The sequence below is a fragment of the Nannobrachium achirus genome (genome assembly GCF_963921795.1).
Source record: "Nannobrachium achirus genome assembly, chromosome: 1".
In the NCBI taxonomy this organism is placed as follows: Eukaryota; Metazoa; Chordata; class Actinopteri; order Myctophiformes; family Myctophidae; genus Nannobrachium; species Nannobrachium achirus.
In genome coordinates this window covers 28,072,748-28,093,246 of record NC_137810.1, presented here as the reverse complement: position 1 = coordinate 28,093,246, position 20,499 = coordinate 28,072,748, and the positions used below count along the sequence as shown (strand labels likewise).

The following is a 20,499-nucleotide window of genomic DNA, read 5'->3' as shown; positions in this document are numbered from 1 at the left end:
ACATTGGCCAAGATGAAAGTAGCCAATCCACAAGCTTCAACTAAATGTAATGCCTCAAATCCTACAATTATAAGTGCTTTTTGGGGTGGGGGTCCTCAAATGTACCCGCAAGGGTCACATTTAGGTCTGTCATGCATTAATTTAATCAGCTGAATATCAACATACCTTGTAAAATGGATAGTGTGGTAGTTTCCAGCTTAACCATGATGCAGTACATGTTGTCACATATTGTACCTGGCAGACAGGGAGGGGGGGGTGAATTCACTGAAATGCTATGGCATCATTTAAAATGATCACATCAGGAGGGACCAATTGCAACTCTGACAACTTTACTGTTCTGTTATTCATCGTAAAAATAAAACGTTTTTTTATCATCATTGTTCTTTTATTGTTGTAGGTTAACCTGAAATCATAATAAACAGGCCCTCCACTTTGCATGATAACGTGGCAAAAGCCCTAATTTATAAAAATGAACCATACACAAGTTCAAAACACGGTGCAATTGCATGTTTAAGTACTTAGCAGCACGACGGTGCTGAACATAGCAGATCTAAAAGCTCTCCGTGCATAGCGTGGTCGGCTTTGTGAGCTTGTATAACACTGCAAGATCTGTTATTTTCAGCGTGCGACACCGTCGCCGTGCAAAATATAAATTAGGCTTTGTGGCTTGTGGCCTCGTCTTGTTGTTTTATGGCACTCAACATTCGTGTGCAAAGTAGAATATAATAGAATAATAGCTTACCGTGCGTGCGTTCGGTTCCACTCCAAGTCCACAGCTGTTAGCGTTAGCGGCATAGGTTAGCGGTTGGGAGTTTGAAGAAGAAGATGATGATGATGATGAAGTCAAGCGGATGTGACGTTTTCAAATAGCCTATCTACGTGCGCTTAACGTGCGCTTACGTGCTTACGTCATAAACCCTGTGGAAATAAGCCTAACATAATACATTAAAATAATGCCCAGGCTATTACAAAAAGAAAATGTATTGTTTATTTATGTCATTTCTGAATTGCGTTATTTGCTCCATATGACATTGATGACGTAATTGCACTGAAAAATTACCATTAAAGGAGTAGTTCACCCCCAAAATGATTGATTACTCACACCATGGAGACTCTAATTCATGTATATATATATATATATATATATATATATATATATATATGGGTAATAATAATTATAATAATTATTATTATTACCCTTATCGCATTCCTAAGTCAATAATTTGATTATAATAAATGTAGGGGTAGGGGACCCAAAGACACTTTGGGTCCCCTACCGGAATCAATGGGGGCTTTAGGCTTTATTGGCTTAGGAATGTGACAAAAAAACAAAAAATACATTTCCATGAATTCACGTCTCCATGGGGTGAGTAATCAATAGAAAAAAAGTCATTTTGGGGGTGAACTACTCCTTTAAGAACCCAAAAGGAATGAGTGTGGTGTAATTAACCCGTTATGACTTGAGCCATACGACCTGGGCCTGATTCTACAAATGCCTTAGTTTTCAAACATTGTCATGCCAAGGTCCCCCAAAATGATGTATTTGAACACCACTTCGAGAGACATGTTATATTTAAAGGTTTGGCTGAGGTGGGATTTCTATATATTTGCTTTATTATTTACTTTATTCCATGTACTCTGATCTTGCCATTTGAAAGCCACTGTACTTAATTAAATGTGAATAAACGTGATGTTGAACAACATTTTTCATTCCAATATGTAGTGTGAAAATAGTTATTGTGACCTTCGGTCGCTGTTTCTCTGAAACCGTGCAGATCTTGTGACATCACTCTGACTCACTGACCAAGATGTAGGACTCCCCTTTTTGCCCTTATGCAGCATGGAGATCCCTGATGTCATCAATATTAAGCCCATATCTGGCAACGCCCATGTATCCATATATGGAAATCCCTGATGTCATCAATATTAAGCCCATATCTGGCAAAGCCCATGGACATATCCATATATGGAGATCCCTGATGTCATCAATATTAAGCCCATATCTGGCAAAGCCCATGGACATATCCATATATGCCATATATGGTGTCATCAATATTAACCCCATATCTGGGAATGCCCATATTGTAGTCATTGTATTTCCATATGACCTAATCAAACACTGAGATCCATACATAAAGACAATAGGGTATTTTACTAGTTTGGTACTTAAAATAAGTACTCAGAGCTACTCATTTTCTTAAAAGTGACACTGTGGATTCAACCTTTGTCTCAGAGGGTAATTTTTACTTGATGTAAATGTGAAATATTATAATTTAAGATCTAATATCATGGTAAGAAAAAAAAGAAATATTTTCTTAAAACAAAAATCATCATCTTGTACAATTTTATCTTCTTTAGAATATAATTTTTAAAACTAGACCAATAAGAATTTATGGCTAGATATACGATTGCAAATCTTGCTTAGTTCATTCATTTTTGCCCTCAGCCTTCACTCTCAGCCAAGTGAAGGCTGAACATCGTCGTCACTCTTTAGGACCACAATGGAAACAAGCCCATAGAGCTGCTTTTTGTGTTATCCTTTTACAATTTACAATTTAGGAACACTGACACTGTTAGTCCAGAGCGATTTACAGTAAGCAAGGACAACACAAGGTAATACATCAAATGGATAGAAATAGTAATCTAGATTCATAGGTAAACCACCGACCTATCATCAGCCTAACAAACTGTAGAAAAAAAAGAAGGAAACAAAAAAGAAAATCTGTATAATAGAAACTATACACACTATAGGATGCCAGGTCAACACTGACCTGGCATCTGTCTACTTAACATGACAACTATTCTAAATTACAATTTAGCCTTGCATAAGCCTGCAAGGTCATCAAAGCTAGGGCAAGAGCTACAGGCTAAGGTACAGTCTGAAGAGGTGAGTCTTCACTATTGTATAATTGTACGTACCACTGCACTATTTGCAAACTTACGGTATTCAATCTATTCATCAATCAAAAAACTCTTTGAAAATCTGTGGTATAGTATAAAAAAATATATATAATCGCTTCTTACCGAGCAGGTAATTACACACACATTCTTGGGGTTCTGCTTGAGCCAGTTGTGCATGTTCTTGCACACAGCAAACAGATTGTGGAGGCCGGGAGCCTGGTGGGATGGCCAGTTACACTCTGACACCTGGGAAAGGGGGGGGGGGGGGAGACAAGGAAGGAGAGTAAAGATGAGATGAGCGATATCTAAACAGTTCAGTGCTTGGAGGTGAAACAAAAGGGCTTTACAGAGCAGAAAATGAAGCGCGAAATGCTTAACAGAAAAAATAAAAACATCAGTTAGGAAAAAAAACATTTTTTAGAACAGTGCTTGTAGAAATGCTATTTTTCTAAATAAATATTATGATATTTGAGGCCAGCCACATCTTCATCTTCTTCAAACAAGTCACAGAGGGGGCGTGACATGTGCATATTCCCTTCGGCCTCTATTGATGAATGGAAATGTCCGTTCTATACATTTAATTCTTCGATGTGATGGGTCATCAATGATGAGTCATTAACTCATCATTCATCATAGATTCATCATTCATCATAGATGAGTCAATGACTCAACTACAGTATGATGAGTCATATGCTGCAATAACTCACTACACCATATTCTCCAATCTTACGTCATCCATTGCTGCGACTTTAGAGTGAGATTATTATTGCATACTATGTAACATTCATTTTAGTAGTCTTGGAAACTCGTAACTCGGTTGTCATTGCAGCGGTTGTCTATACAGAAGGTCCGCTCATAAAGGAATGCGCCCGAGCATATGTTGGAACACAAGTTGTACAACATTTTTAGTTATTTACATTAAAATACATAAATGAATACATTTCCAGTGCCTAAATCTTTTTAATAGTGTTACGGAAGTGTATGAGTTTACGTAAATATTGGGAGACACTCTAAGCCTCACCCGGTTGGAGAATTTGGCGCCGCGGTAGTTGCGCTGTGATAGGTTGAACACGGTGTAGTGGTCAGCATGGCGACTGTCCAGGAAGGAGCGAATGTCCTCCACGTGGTTCTGGTAGCCCATCTGCACCGACTCTGCTGGGTAGGTCATCACTGGAGGGACAACACCAAATGTCACAAAATGCATCATATATAGTACAGTACATAACCTCTATCACCCTGGAGTCACATTTGATCCTGTCATTATACAGTAGGTGAAAATCGCCATGAGTTGTGAGCTTTTAGATCTGATATTTCTGAACATTTGTAAGAGTGCTTAATATAACTTAGTGTATGCTGTCATGGGCAGAGGTTGACACATTATTTTGTGTTGTTGTATTTTCTTTAGTTGTATGCATTTTCGCAAATGGGTTAGTTGTTGTCCTGGCCTGGCTCCAATTACTTTTTTTTTTTCTTTTTGCCAGCCTACCTTCTATCAGTTTTTGAAATGTTTTTTTTTTTTTTTTTTTTTTTTTTTTGCCAATTTACATTACATTCCCACTTTGTGGATAGATGTGGTAGACATTCATTTTACACTGTGTTGAAGGGACTTCATATGGCTCAGGAGTCATTTATAGAGAGTGTACATAAACCACTTACTAACTACTAATACATACAGTATTACAATATATTAAGCAACACTGCATGTGGTCAAAGGACAACAATAGAAACTAGACTGCACTCTGTCGAGGTGCCAACTTGCACCTTGCACAACTCGTGGCCATGTATGGCCTACTTGTGCGCCAGCAGAGCACTCCTATTTATATCAGGTCGCACTTGTTGATGGTGACGTCACCAAGGATGCTGGTCCCTCATTGGCTGTTGATGTTGATGTCACTAGGTATTCTGGTCAGTGATTGGCTACGGGCGTAAACGCACACACTGGACGCGACAGAAGTACTTGCACACTCTGCTGGCGGAAGTAACAAGGGCTCAAGCTTTTCTGTGTTTAATCCTTTTTTCTTTTCTTTTTTTAAGATTTATTTGGGGGCTTTAATGCCTTGTTTGACAGGACAGTAGGCTGACAGTAAATGGGGAAAGAGAATAATAATAATAATCTTTATTGTCCCCGAGGGGAAATTTGTCTTCACAAGTCTGTTCAACACAAAAAAACAACACAAAACCATATATCACAGAAAAACCATCCTAGTGACTTGCTTGCTTAGCAGATTGTTTAGTGCAGCGATGGCTGAGGGGACAAAACTCCTGCTAAACCGTACCTTGTGCCACGTCAAGGTTCTGTATCTACGCCCCGATGGCAAGAGGTCGAAGTAGCGATACAGAGGATGATCAGTGTCATTTGTTATTGAGAGTGCTAAGCGTGTGATGGCCTTATCGTTCATCTCAGCAAGTGTGGTTGTGGGAAGTCCGATGATCTTGGACGCAATACGGGTAATACTGTAAAGTTTGTTTCTGTTAGGCATGGACAGTATAGTGAAGAAACACGCTGAGCAATACAACAGAATAGGTTGAATAATACTTTTGTATAGTAATAACAGAAGATGGGGGGCAACAGACAGTGATCTTAATTTACGGATTACATGAAGTCTTTGCTGAAAACGTTTATGGATAGATGTGATGTGTTGATCAAACCTAAGATTATTGTCCACAGTAAGTCCAAGATATGTGAAGCTGTCAACCTGTTCTACTGTTTTACCATGAATGAGGATTGGGTTAAGTCCAGTGTGGGTTGTTTGAAAAACCAGCTCTTTTGTTTTGTCCACATTCAACTCTAGGTAGTTGTCAGTGCACCACTGTGTAAAATGAGAGATGGTGTTATGGAAGTCCGTAATAGAGTTATCGTCGTGAAGCAGTCCGAGAATGGCAGTGTCATCAGAGTATTTAAAGTAGGTGATGTTGGAGGGTGAGGGGCTGGTACAGTCATTTGTGTATTAATGTGTAGAGGAAGGGGCAGAGGACACAGCCCTGTGGGGCTCCTGTGTTGGTGATAACTGTTGATGAAAATGATGAACCTACTTTAACTGCCTGTGGTCTATTACTGAGAAAGTTGTGAATCCAGTAGATGAGGAGTGGGGGAATGCTGAGGTTGTGCAGTTTCTTAATCATGTGATGATGTTGGATGGTGTTAAAGGCAGAACTGAAGTCAACAAAAAGAATAGTGGCGAAATTGTCAGATGAATGGGGAGTGACATGCAGCAAAGGCTGTGTGTGTGTGTGTGTGTGTGTGTGTGTGTGTGTGTGTGTGTGTGTGTGTGTGTGTGTGTGTGTGTGTGTGTGTGTGTGTGTGTGTGTGTGTGTGTGTGTGTGTGTGTGTGTGTTTGCGCCCGTGTGTGTGTGTGCACTTGTGTGTACGTGTCGTACACATGTATTGTACGGTATGCCTGTGGGCTGCTGAACACAAGGAAATGGGTATCAGTTTGAACCAGGTGCTCGACCAGATCAGATTTATTTAATGCTATTACTTCCTCATCCACAATGAAATTAAGTGAATGTTAAGGGTACTGTTTTTCCAAAGAGGGGGACCAGGGGGGACTGCAGACCGTGCAAAGAGACACCAACCTCCCTCCCTTTCAGTCTGCATGCATGTATATAATATACGTGTCCATGCATGTAAAGCTTTGGGGTCCAACCGAGTTTCATAGGTTTATAATAGAAATTCCATGCAAGCCAGTAGACCTTCCGTAGACAGACGAACACACGCACGTACGCACGCACGCACGCACGCACGCACGCACGCACGCACGCACGCACACACACACACACACACACACACACACACACACACACACACACACACACACAGGCTTAAATCTCAGGGAAGATCATTTGTATTTACCTATGATTCGTGACGTGATGTAAGCAATATCCAGCTCCCCTTTTGTGTACCTGCAACAAAGAGATGGAAATTTACTTAAAACATGGTATTTTCATTTAATAATTAATTGTGCCTGGCAAGGCAGGAATTACAGGGAGGCCATGAAGGCCATGGCCGTCGTTGCCCCTCAGTTTGGCCTTGTGCCCCTCAAACCAATGGCATGACGGCCACAGTGGCCTTAATGCCCCAGCTGACTGTACTACTTTCTCCTCTGTCTCTTTCTTGTCAGTATGTAGACAGTAGACACCAGTGTCTCTTTCTTATCATGTAAAGATAATACACCAGTGTCTTTTGTTGAGTCCCCATTTTTTAACCAATCCAGTATCTTTGAATTGTGCTGAGCATGGATCAGATTGTAAATACCAATTATTTTTTTTCACATTAAATTTAAAGTCAACCTTAACTAATTAATTAATTATTTCAATGGACCAACATCTTGTTTCATCTGATGGCCTTCCTGCCATGGCATTTGGCCTTTGTGCCCTCAAACAATGGAGCAACACCAAAGGCCAAGTGGCCTTGCCCCTAAAATGACGAAATTCCAGACCTGGTGCCTGGAGCCGCAGCCAGTTCGTGCACAGAGACCATAATGATTGTTGTGAAAGTGAGGACCTGTGTTTGCACGTCTATCCTCCTAGCTATCACTGACCATAAACATGCTAAATAAATATCTTTAACAAAATGGAAAAAATAAAAATGAAAAAAAATATTTGATTTTCACCTTCTATCAGTAGCAAATGGCCTCCACTATATGAACAAGAACACTACCGCATGCAGGTGCATAATATGCCACAGGAACAAAATATATGATGTTGTACAGAAAATAACAGAACAGCTGCTATACTGTACCAGCTCACAAAAACATGACGCAATGAGACAAATTGCCAAATGTTTGCTTATTATTATGTCCAGAATAGGAACTTACTTTACTTTATGATTAATGGTATTATATAATTTTTATGTTCAGAATGCTGAAAGGTGAACGTGTGAGAGCGATGACAATCTTTTTCTACAATGACCTTGTTAACCTGGGGCACAGAATGCAACAACAAGCTATTTGTAATCCTCAAAGATACTTGCTTTAATACCCTAAACATTACCATCATTACACCGGTCTCAAACAATGACATGTTGGTACTGAACCCCTGTACTGTATGTAGTTGCATTCAAACCAGACTCTAAATGAAGTTGGCATTGAGCCGATTGACAAGAAGATGTTAACGGATAGACGAAATCAGTGTAAAAGCATTGAGAGTAGATACAATCGTATTAGCCACATCCAGACAAAATGTAAAATGCAAATTGCTGTATCCAGACCAATCTGGGCCAGCCATCTCTCTTCTGTGCTATGTGGACCTGGAAAGGTGCCACATGGCCCTGAGGCAATCCTAGTTATGTAATGAAGTCAATGTAAAACAGGGTGCCTTGGACAGGGATTTTCTCACATATATAAATAAAGTCAATGTAAATTAATATATATATATATATATATATATATATATATATATATATAAAACAAATAATGGTGCTCGGGTGGCACAGAGAAGTGCCTGCCCACCACCACAGAGGTTGTGGGTTTGAATCCACCGTGGTGCATCCGGCTTTGTTGACCGGGTCCCCCAGGGGTCTATACTTGGTCCTCTCCTTTTCCCCAATACATCAAATCCCTTTGCAAGCTCACAATGCAATGCGCTTCACCTATTATGACATAATACAGTTAAAGCCCTCAGAGAAGTCCCCCATAATGAAGTATTTGGACCATAGTTTGGTCTCAAGTTGTGGCCTGAGAGTCACAAAGGCTTACGTGATTAAGTGATTGGACAGTACCGGTATATATTGTACCAGTATATCTCTTCACACTGGAGCACAGTTCGACTCCGCAGATCTGCAGGAATTATGTCGCTCCTCATGTGAAAAGCCCTTTAAAATACAATTTGTCTTAGTCTCTAAAACTCTATATGTTGTATACAACCGTGATTCTCAAACATGAAAGACCCACAGTATGATATGCATTAGGCCACATACTCCAATCTAATATAAATATGTTTATTTAACTCTTAAGAGAGTAAAAATTGAAACAAATGGACCATACAGTTCTATTTTTACTCTCTGAGTTACGAGTCCATTTGGACATACCCCTGATGGTCCCAAGACCCGATCAACAAGCACAAGCTGCGCTATAATGAAAAATGTATCTTTATAAAAATAAAAAGGCTAACTATTTTGGGAGGAAAGGTGGAGAAAGCCGAAATGTAATGAAGCCATGGGGATCTAACCCAGTTTCACTGTTACTATGCTGTTTGTGTTCGGTGTGTGCCTGTGTGTGCCTGTGCCTGTGCCTGTGCCTGTGTGTGTGTGTGTGTGTGTGTGTGTGTGTGTGTGTGTGTGTGTGTGTGTGTGTGTGTGTGTGTGTGTGTGTGTGTGTGTGTGAGATGAATCTCATTTAGAGAATAAATCCAATTTTGCTTATGTAATCTAATATGGCTTTCATGACCCTAATCTAATATTTATTTATTTATTTGTAAAAATGCACCTGGGCTGCTGTGTTTGTGCATGGATGCATGCACGTGTGGGTATGTGTCTGTCTGTGTGTGTGTGTGGGTGCGCACAAACTCGAACGTGCGCTCATTTTAGCCCACTGGGTTACCAGGGCGACGGTAAAGTGCTGCATCAGAATAATTCAGATTCATTTAACCCCAATGCTCATTGCTCATTTCATTGCAATCATGCCGATTCATCTGGAATCATTTCCCATTTTTTACAGCTTTAAAAAAAAGAATTAAGATCCTTAAAATAATACAGTCATGTCATCAAAATGCATCTGTCCCATCTAGCGCCACCATCTGGCCAATTTTATTAAAACACATTTTTGGACCCTGCTCCTACAGATTTTGCACTAAAATCACGCAAAACGGTACACAGTATGTCTAAAGTCATGTCATCAACATGGATCTGTCCCATTTCCCATATTCCCTCCTGATTGGCTACCATTGCCTTCTAAAGTTTGTGTATGCGACCTGACGCTCGCTTATCTTCCGATTTAGGGAGTCTTACTGGTACTGAAGTCAATCGTCGGATGGTTCTTGAGATACACACGCGCACGCACACACGCAGAGGTTTTGCTTCTGGGCAATTGCCAATCTGACTGACTTTACAGCGGGCACAGCACTCCCTCAAGTACTGGCCTGGGTGATATGCACCCAATGTTTTAAGTCGACCAGTCACTTGGATCTCGAGGCACGGTATACAGAGGACAGACTTGCACACACGCACGCACGCACGCACGCACGCACGCACGCACGCACGCACGCACACACACACACACACACACACACACACACACACACACACAAAGATAATATATAGTTACTAGGTAATAAAGACAAAGCTGATCAGCCTGAGTATCACATAAATGTCAATTAAAGGGCTCCAGAATGATTGTCTATGGGACCACAAGACCCTACCTTCTGTTTTGCAGAAGGTAGGGTTGCTGTTTTAATTTGCATCAAGAATAATCTGATCAAGTGCCAATAAAATTGAAACCAACCTGTTCACCATACCAACCATCTGGATGGGGTTTCTGCTCCTGATGGTGCTGATAATTGCCAAACAGCGAGGTGTGGATTAATTCACAGACTTACTCTAAGTAGGTCACTATACTTTTGGTGTGATTAGCGACCACAAATCCTCCATGTTAATAATAGTGGCAGTGATGAGCATAACTTTCTACACTAAGTGGAACATTTTTCAACTCTCCGCGACTAGATAAAAACGACATAAAGCAACTTCTTTTACATTTTTTTAATACTCTTGAAAGTGTGAGAACTACTGATTTGGGCATTTGTAGAAACGGCCTCAGATCTTAATGGGCTAAATCACACGCCGGGCTTAGGAACAAAACGCTTTGGTGGACACACAGCTTCAAGGTACAGTCATTGACTGCACCACCCACATACATGGACCTGGATGTGTTGCCAACAGAATCAGTTCTGTATGAACAGGGTCAGATAGTCCTCTCCTTCTTATATTGTACACTGGAGGGACGGCAGAGTGTGCAAAAAGTTTGGCAATGATTGGTCCAGTGGTTAGCGGGAATCTCCATAAAAAATCCTGGACAGGACAGACACCAACAGACAGCCTTCCAGCCTGGCGGAGATAATGATCTCCAACTGGGGAATCGCAAAGACTCATAGCAATCATTTTTTTATAATCTTCTCCAATGAGTCAGACAAACTGATTCAAAAGAACAATGTTGGTGTACTGTAACTAAGAGATTTTCAGGGGAACAAAATAGAAATACACAGATTATCAACAATACAATGCAAATTTCTCTATCTGCTGATGTATGCAAGGGAGGCAAATGGATTGCATATTTTCTGAAATGTCCAACCCACTAAAAATGATTAGGTTGTCATTCTTTTAAAGGTTGAAGGAGAGAAAGAGAAAGCAAAAATCTGAGATAGAGAGAGAGTGAGAGAGGTGAAACAAAGACAAATGTGAGAAAGATATGTTAGAAAGAAGAGAGAGATGGGGCGAGGAAGGCTACACCTTAGTTTTAAAAATGGACCAATTTTAAAATTCAAGGGTGTGTTACAGGTCATGTAACCTCACCTACCAGGCTTTCTGGGGGAAAGCCTGGTGTTCGTTCACAAAAGGCCGTTTGGTTTCTGCCCAAAGTGGAAACCACTAGAAGAAGCGGCGTCGCTGATTGATTGATTGATTGAAGAATTTATTAGAAGTTTGCAATAGAAAAAAGTACAGTTTCATGACAGTACAAATCACTGGTACAAGGTCAACTAAAAGGAGATCCTAGAAAGCAGAGGCTTATTTCCACAGGAACCACACTTTAAGTATCTCATATAACATTGAAAGACAGACGGATAGAACATAGTACTTTATCTAGGATAATATCAGTTTCAAAAGCATAAAATCAAATACAAAGGCAGAAAAAAGAATAATAAAAAAGGGGGGGGGGCATGGGGGCTTAGTCTATTTACAAGTCACGGGTAGCAGCTGTCTGAAGGTGACTTTTCATACCAATTTTGAAGGAGGCTAGGGATTTGCTCTCCTTTAGGGCTTGAGGAAGGGCGTTCCACATGTTGATGGTGTAGCAGGAGAACGAGTTAGAGCCTTGTTTAGTGTTAAATCTACGTTGATGATGATTAGTGGAGCTGCCTCTGGTGTTGTGGTCGTGAACATCCTTGACCTTTAAGAAGTAGTTTGTCAGGTACATGGGAATCTTGGAGGTGTAGTGTATCTTGTACACCAGGCCCATTGCAAGATGCTGTACTCTGTCAGCTACTTTGAGCCATCCCACGCTTTCGTGGTGATGATCGGTAAGGTGGGTCAGAGGAGGGAGACCAAGCACAACCCTAATTAGTTTGTTTTGGGCTGTTTGAAGCTTTAACTTTAAGGCGGCTGGGGCGTCGCGATACCAGACAAGGACTCCGTAATCAATGAGGGGCCCAATAAGAGCTCCTCCTAGTGTCTTTCGGGATTTAGTATTGATCAGCGGGGCAACCCTTTGCAAGAAGCGAATTCGTTGGTTGACTTTATTGATAACCTTGGTGGTCATTTTTTCACTGGATAGGTTAGCCTCCAGGATGCAACCCAGGTAGCAGATGTAGTTTTTTCTTTCTATCACAGTGTCACCTACTTTAATTGTGAAGTTCTCAACTAGGCTAAGTTTCTGACTAGATCCAAAGAGGATACATTCAGTTTTGCCTAGGTGAATTGAGAGTCTGTTGTCGTTGAGCCAGGTGCAGATCTTGTTAAGTTCACAGTTAAGGGCCTTTTCAACCTGCAATAAGTCTCTGCCGGAGACTAGGAGAGCCGAGTCATCCGCGAACAGAAACAGATTGCAGTCACAAGCAGATGACATGTCGTTTACGTATATTAAGAACAACAGTGGTCCTAGTATACTCCCTTGAGGTACTCCACAGTTTACTGGGAGGGGGGGGGACAGGGTTCCGTTGACTTCCACCATCTGTTCCCTCCCCACCAAGAGTGCATCCATCTCACTGCTGTGCTATCAAGACCAATAGCTTTGAGTTTTTCGATCAGAATAGAATGATCGACGGTGTCAAATGCCTTCTGGAGGTCCAGCATGACCATGCCGCAATATTTGCCATCGTGAACTTCACGTTTGATGTAATCATTCAAATAGATGAGGCATGTATCTGTGGAATGGGACTCTCTGAAGCCAGACTGGAACTCGTAGATCAGTTTATTCTCTTCAAGATATTTAGCCACCTGTTCATAGACAATTTTTTCCATTACCTTAGAGATGGAACTAAGGATTGAGATTGGCCTGTAGTTGCCAGGGTCAAGTTTACTGCCTTTTTTGTGCAGGGGGGTTACCTTAGCTAATTTGAAGTCCTGGGGGACATAACCCTGCTTGATAGATAGATTAATAATATGGGTAATGATTGTGAAGTGAAGATGCACACATACTGTCCTGACATGACTGAGTTCTGCAACACATTTACCATAACATAACTGTGCCATGTTCCTTGTTACTCTATATGCCGGGCATACAACAACACCAAACAGCCCAGATGGAGCGGGCAGTTTATTGACCAGATTTTTGGCCATGGAGGTGAAATAGATGTTGAGATTTATGGCTACATCGAGACTGTCAGTGAGGAGGGTTATGGGAGTTTGGATGGATATGATCTTTGATTTGGTTCCCTCCGTTTGTTTCCCCACCCCTATTAAAATGCTCGAGTAGCCTAGTGTAGTCTTGCAGTCGCTATGAGTTGGACTAAAAGATGCATATACCGTACCAAACACATTTTTCAAAAGCAAAACTACTCCGCATCAAGGAGTTTATTAGGTAGGCCCTAAAAGTATGTCCTTTGGTGCAGGGGAATATTTTGGTATTTTGATAGTTCCGGCCAAAGTGTAGTCCGTCTAGGACTACAACATGACGTAAAGTGGTTTCCGCTCCCGACCGGATCAAATCCCGAAAAGTGAAGTGATCCCAGACTACAGGTCATGTGTACACTCTCAGAGTTAAATGTCTCCCCAGGACCTGAACTTCAAAACATACACAATTAATTAACCCATTTTACTAAAAACAATTCAATACGTTGTGAGCCTGCTATTTTCACTATAGATTTTTTATTTACCTTTTTCCGGCTAATTCTATCATTTCTGAGATTCTTTTGAAAATAGTTCGTCTTTTTTTGTAGGAAAAATAAAAAAGGGACATTTACTAACGGCCCATAAAATGGGTCCCCAGTCCCATTGTTTGGGGAGCACTGTGTTAAGGACACAGCGTTCCAGGTCCTGTCACAGGCTTGTGTTTGTTGAACACAGAGGCACACATTGTTGCACACTGTGACCACATTGGCCCAACTGCACATTTCTCTTCAGTCAGGTAAACAAACAAGCACACACTGTTTTAAATCATTCAGTGCCAGTTCTGCCTCCAAAACTGACCAAAGCGGGAAATGAACAGGAGTTTGAGAGTGAGTCATTCACACACACACACACACACACACACACACACACACACACACACACGCACGCATGCACTCACGCACGCACGCAAGCACGCGCACACACACACACACACACACACACACACACACACACACACACACACACACACACACACACACACTATTTCAGACTGCTATAAGATATAATCTACAGTACATATGGGGATGTATGGAGAACCGTGATTTCATCAATGTGACATCGCCTCCAACTTGCTCCAAGTACTCCCCCCAATCTGGGAACCCATCAGCAAAGGAGCTTTGAATCTGTCTTGAGAAACACTCCACCCCTGATCCGTACTGTTTGCATGCCACAGCATCCTTTTACTCCTAAATCTTTATCCCACGATTTTGGAACCCATTTTCACCCACTGCCAATTGCCTAAGCTGTAATCCTGGGCGCTACTCTCCCTCTGCCAACCTGGGGAGAACCCCGAACTAAGCTGATGCTTCCTTCAATGCATGAGGAGGGGGAATTTCCGGGGTGGCCAGGGGGAGGCAGTATAGAGACAACGGCACGGCATCTTTTTATGTCTGGTATATACTTGGTTACACACCAGGTCACACACCAGAAAGAGCTGATCTACAAGTTCATAACATTGCACTTGCAATATGCTGTGAGTTTGTAGATCAGCTCTTTTCAGTGTGCTATAGCGAGATGCAACTACACAGGCACGATGGAAACTCCACTCATTGATCCGAGAAAGCTTTTTAATTTAGCACTCCAAATGTTGCCACTTGAAGAGACAGTCCATCTAATGCTTTATAGACCTTATTCACTCCGCGGCCATCTTTGATCACATGACCATGTCGGGTGGCAAGCAGCCAATCAGAAGCTTCCGCGGGTGGGTCTTGCCTTACCCAAAATGCTGTTTTGAGCTTCTGATTGGCTGTTTTCTACCCGACATGGTCATGTCTGTGATCAAAGATAGCCGCGGTGTGAATAAGGTCTATTCAGTTCAACCTCCAGCAAAAAGTATTGCTTGTCTAGATGGTGGTGGTTTTTAAACGTTTTCATTTCAAGGACCCCCAAAATGATATGTATTTGCAGTCTTGCAGACTCCCATCTGAAGCGGTTTGTGCCAGGGAACCCCAGAAGAGAAGATTTGTGAATATTTTCCAATTTTTTTGCAGAATAGCAGAATATTCAAGCTCACAGCGGGTCACTTAGTGGATCTGCTAGTTTTGAATATCCAACATATAAATGGATAAAGTGGATTTTCATTTATCTCTGATGACTGTACACATTCTACCAAATGGACCTTTTCTGACACTGATGATTTTATAGCTGTGGCTGCAGAAACATGGATAAGGATACAAAGTAATGAGTAGTGTAACTAGTTACTCGTAATAAATAACGTAAGTAATTAATAAAGTAATATTACTATTGAAAATAAAAGTTGAGTAACAAGCAAACACTGTTTTGAGTACAGATAGGCTGGATACACACGAGGGCTTTGCCTTTTATCCTGTGCACTTGGGAGAACATTTACTGACACAGCAGCTGCAGTCAATAAAATGTAGTTGGAGAATTCACATAATCGTTAGTGTTCAGTGTTGGGTAGGTTACTCAGGAAGTTACTCTGTACTTGCTCTGTTGAAAAGTAACAATATTACATATTACTTTGTATCAATAGTAATTAGTTATGTGACTTTCTCTGCCTCCCCCTTTCCAAACATGATGTGCATTGCAACCTGTTTAGCTAGCTCCTTTTAGAATGGAATCCACTTTATTGATACAATAATTAACTTCACATGAGGAGTCACCAATCAGCAAAATTGCACACACTGCAGCCTCTCAAACCTTGTTAACTGTCACCATACTTTGATGCTACTTTTAGACCATCAAGGCACTGAATTTTAGGACTGTACAAATATAATTTGTGTTTGAGGTTTTAGTTGTTGTTTGCTATTATTATACAAGGCCTACAATGGCCTTATATATAATAATACACTTTGAGAGTTAAAATAACACTCCAGATTTACTGCATAGTCTCAAAGTTTCTTTCTTTGATCGTTCTCAGTGAAGATGCACACATACTGTCCTGACATGACTGAGTTCTGCAACACATTTACCATAACATAACTGTGCCATGTTCCTTGTTACTCTATATGCCGGGCATACAACGTAACGTGGCACCCTAGCAGCTCAGCTAGCTACGGTATCACTGTAGCTGTAGTGAGTTACACACACAGAATTAAACACACACACACACACAGGGGCGGTTTTTATAAACTGGGGGCTCCCCACAAAGGTAGTAAAAGAGGCCCCCCCATGATCGCGCGTGAAAAATAGGTATGCGTGAAAAAACAGTATGCGCGCGTGCGAAGTGCAGGAATTAAAAATGCCACCCTCCAACTCAATACCTATTCTGAAAAAGTGATGATTTAGCATGACAAGACAATGAACTTGACAAGACAATAAAGAGCAGAGGCAGAGGAAGCCTATTTGTTGTCATTATGGTTGGTTTTAAATACCTAACCACAATCATTTTGGATCTATTTGATTAATTTAAGAAGAGTACAGTAAGATAAAGTAAGGTAATCAAAGGTATACAGAGTAGGCCTTGATGCAGGACAATAATTATTTTAATAACAATAAGGGAATATCAGTGAATAATAATACTTTAAAATGATATTTTTACAATTCCTTTTTAATTATTATTTTTCAAAATTTTGATAAAATTAAAGCTGCAAGCAGCAATGACCAGGCCCTCGCAGCTCTACCCACGTCACAAGGGGCAACAGCCAATCAGAAGAGGGGATGGGACTAAGTTAAACCAATTAAGGTGAAGGACTCTTAACTCTTTGAGTGCCACCCCTTTCACCACTAGAGGGCGCCCAGTGGCCATAGAAAATCCCATAGAGATATGCTGGTATATGCAGAAGCCCTGCAGCCAGCACTTGCCTGAACACTTTCCTTTGTGCATGTACAGGAAGAGGATGAAGTTAGCTTGAAGTTAGCTATTGGCTACCAAGCATTTTAGAAGCCTTATTTTCGTCAACTTAGCCATGATTAAACCTTGCACACCTCATGCATGGGAAAAAAACAGAGAAGAATGAGCTCTAAAAATCAGTGGATTTGTGCAGTTTGTTCACAGCTTTCAAACAAAAAAATCCGATTGGAAATCCGTTCAGGCATTCTTGAGATAATCGCCATTATGTTTTACATGTTATGTAAACAAACATGGCTGCCCTGTATGTTAGATGGGGTTGTATGGGGGTGGAACATGCAAAATCGCGATTGAAATCATGTTCACCAGATTTGATGGGGTCCAAAAAAAAAAAAAAAAATTCAAATTTTTTTTTTTCATTTTTTATTTTTTTTTAAAGCCGAACTTGTTCGGGATCGGCACTCTGCGATACGCTAATAAAGCCGAACTAGTTCGGGATTGGCACTCAATGAGTTAATGAAGTCATATGACACCAGCCACAAGTCTGTACGACAAACGGTTCATGAGATATAGAGGCACTTCCTGTTTGGCGAAGGGAACTTCCTGTTTGGCGAAGGAAGCGCCAATTAAGGGTAAGGACTCTTAATCAAGTCATATGACACCAGCCCCGAGTCTGTACGACAAACGGTTCATGAGATATAGAGGCACTTCCTGTTTGGTGAAGGGCACTTCCTGTTTGGCGAAGGAAGTTTGATCTGTGTGTGAAACCTATTGACTCCAGTGAGCAGTTGGTCAATTCTTTAAAAAATCATAACTTTTGACAGGAATGGGCTAGAGACTTACTTTTTTTTTCTAAATGCTCAGAATAATGAGCCCAGCAGGGGGCCCCCTCTGCCTAGGGGCTCTACGCAGTTGCGTAGTCTGCGTAGAGCAAATGCCCGCCCCTGCACACACACACACACACACACACACACACACACACACACACACACACACACACACACACACACACACACACACACACACACACACACACCCACACACACATCACATCACATCATACTCATACCCACATTTGCCTATCACACATATGCACAGCACATAACACATTCATATCACCACATGCACGCAAATGCGCTCGCTTGCACACACACACACACACACACACACACACACACACACACACACACACACACACACACACACACACACACACACACACACACACACACACAGGCTCTAGTGAAATGAATCCTTCAGTATCAGCAGTACACTGGCTATTTGGCACAATGGGCTGCCATGAATAATTCAGCCAGGGGTGGAGAGAAGGACAGAAAACAACAAGAGGGCGAGAGAGGAGAGGAGAGGAGAGGAGAGGAGAGGAGAGGAGAGGAGGGTTTTTGACATGTCAGACAAATAGCATGATGAAACATGATGAGTCACTGCAGCGAGACAGCATACTATAGGCATGCATGTGTGAGTTGTGACTGTGTGTGACTTTGTTTGTGTATGTGAGTGTGTGTGTGTGTGTGTGTGTGTGTGTGTGTGTGTGTGTGTGTGTGTGTGTGTGTGTGTGTGTGTGTGTGTGTGTGTGTGTGTGTGTGTGTGTGTGGGCCCATGTCAAACCGGATTTATACTTCATTGTATGCGGGTGTTGCGCACCCGAAAACAGCTGATCTACAAGCTCGAGACTCACCACAGCGGCAGCGCTACGTTTTGTGAGCGTCTCTAGATCTACTATTTTCAGTGCACGCAGCAAAGCAAAGCAAGGCCTTCAGCGTCTCACAGTCTCTCTGACACAGTACAGAACAGTACAGAAGGCTCTTTGTAATGCCGGTGTTGTGTGTCCAGAGTCAGACGTCCTGTCAGGACCCTGCCGTACCACGCCCCCCTCCCCTCCTCCTTTTCCTCTCTTCTGGATTACAGCACTTTTTTGCATCTGCCAGAGGCTTTTTGGTTTGTCCGTCCGTATATCTGTGCGACCGTGCGTTCGTATGCGTCTGCACATCTGCACGTGTACAGTATGTCCCACGCTTGTGAATGTGATATTTCAGGAATGCCTGGTATTTGCCACACTGACTAAGTAGCCACCTACTTAGTCAGTGTGGGCAAGGTCATTGTAACCTCACAAAACGCCCATTCAATTCCTTTTAAGTCTTCATTTACTACATATCATCACTGTCGGGCAGAAACCTCGAATCTCCAAGTTTCAAATGTGTACATTATTTCGCAAAGCAAAGCCCTGCTTCATCATACAAGGCTGTCGCACAAAAGTAGTGAAAACAGCAGATCTACAAGCACACAACGCTTCGCGGTGCGAGGCGTTGTGTGCTTTTAGATCGGCTGTTTTCACTAGTGTATTTTGAAGTTTGTGCGTGCGTGCGTGTTTTATTATCTATAATATTTTGTGATACTAAAGTCTGGATGCATGCAATACAATTAATTTCCTAGTAACGATTTGTTCAGACAGCCAGCAGAACAAATACACTGGGTCACAAAGCTCTAACTGCACTATAAGGTTTATCTGTTCTTGGACAAAACACAAACAGAACATGTATGTTTTTATGGTTTTGCCCCTGTCTGTGTATGTATCTGTTATACTTATATCATGTGATAAGCATGTATAATTCAGATTTTTCCTAATCGATTCCAATTAGCTATGATTGCCTCCCAAAGATTGCGGAGGGACCCATTTTACAGAAGAAAAAGGACAAAAATCATGAACAATGCAGGGGCGTCTACTCTACACAACGCAGATCCAAAATGTGATCATCATAATAAATGAAACTAGAAAGATGCAATTCTGGGAAGTTGCAAGTATGGTTGCCGTTTTTGCATTTTCCCATTCAAGTCAATGGGGAAAATGTATTACACTAATACACTAATAAATCATCTCAACAACAACGTAATTGAGTGTGTGCCACTGCCGCCAAACCTGTGCGACAAGTCGTCCGGCAAACTTGGGGTTACTCTATAAAGAATAAAGTTGCACAAGTACATGTACTATATAGTGTGTTGCCTTTGGCAATCAACAAACAATCCAACAGCACATAAAAATTAACACTAATATCAAAGAGGGCATACCATACACAATACAGTAAGTGCTCTGTTGACTATTTTCAGGTAGGCTTGTATTCAAGTATGCATTCAAACTCGCCAGTCGCTAAGACTAAACCAGACATACCAAAGTACCAAGAAGTACTAGAAGAAACTTGCAGGACTTGATTTTACAGGTTTATGGTCATTTTAAATGTTCGAAATAAAGAAATAAATGAAAAATGAAATGAAAAGGCCTATGTTTCTAAGTTTC

General features: G+C 41.4%; 1 protein-coding gene across 1 annotated transcript in view; it reads right to left on the bottom strand.

The window, feature by feature from the left end:
• Window positions 1-20,499, bottom strand: part of dnajc6 (DnaJ (Hsp40) homolog, subfamily C, member 6) — a gene marked incomplete at both ends in the record, with an annotated part of 64,027 nt that overhangs the window by 24,971 nt on the left and 18,557 nt on the right. The window contains 3 exon segments of the mRNA XM_080724156.1: window positions 3,025-3,147; window positions 3,923-4,071; window positions 6,755-6,804. Of these exon segments, the coding sequence (XP_080580282.1) occupies window positions 3,025-3,147; window positions 3,923-4,071; window positions 6,755-6,804 (322 nt within the window).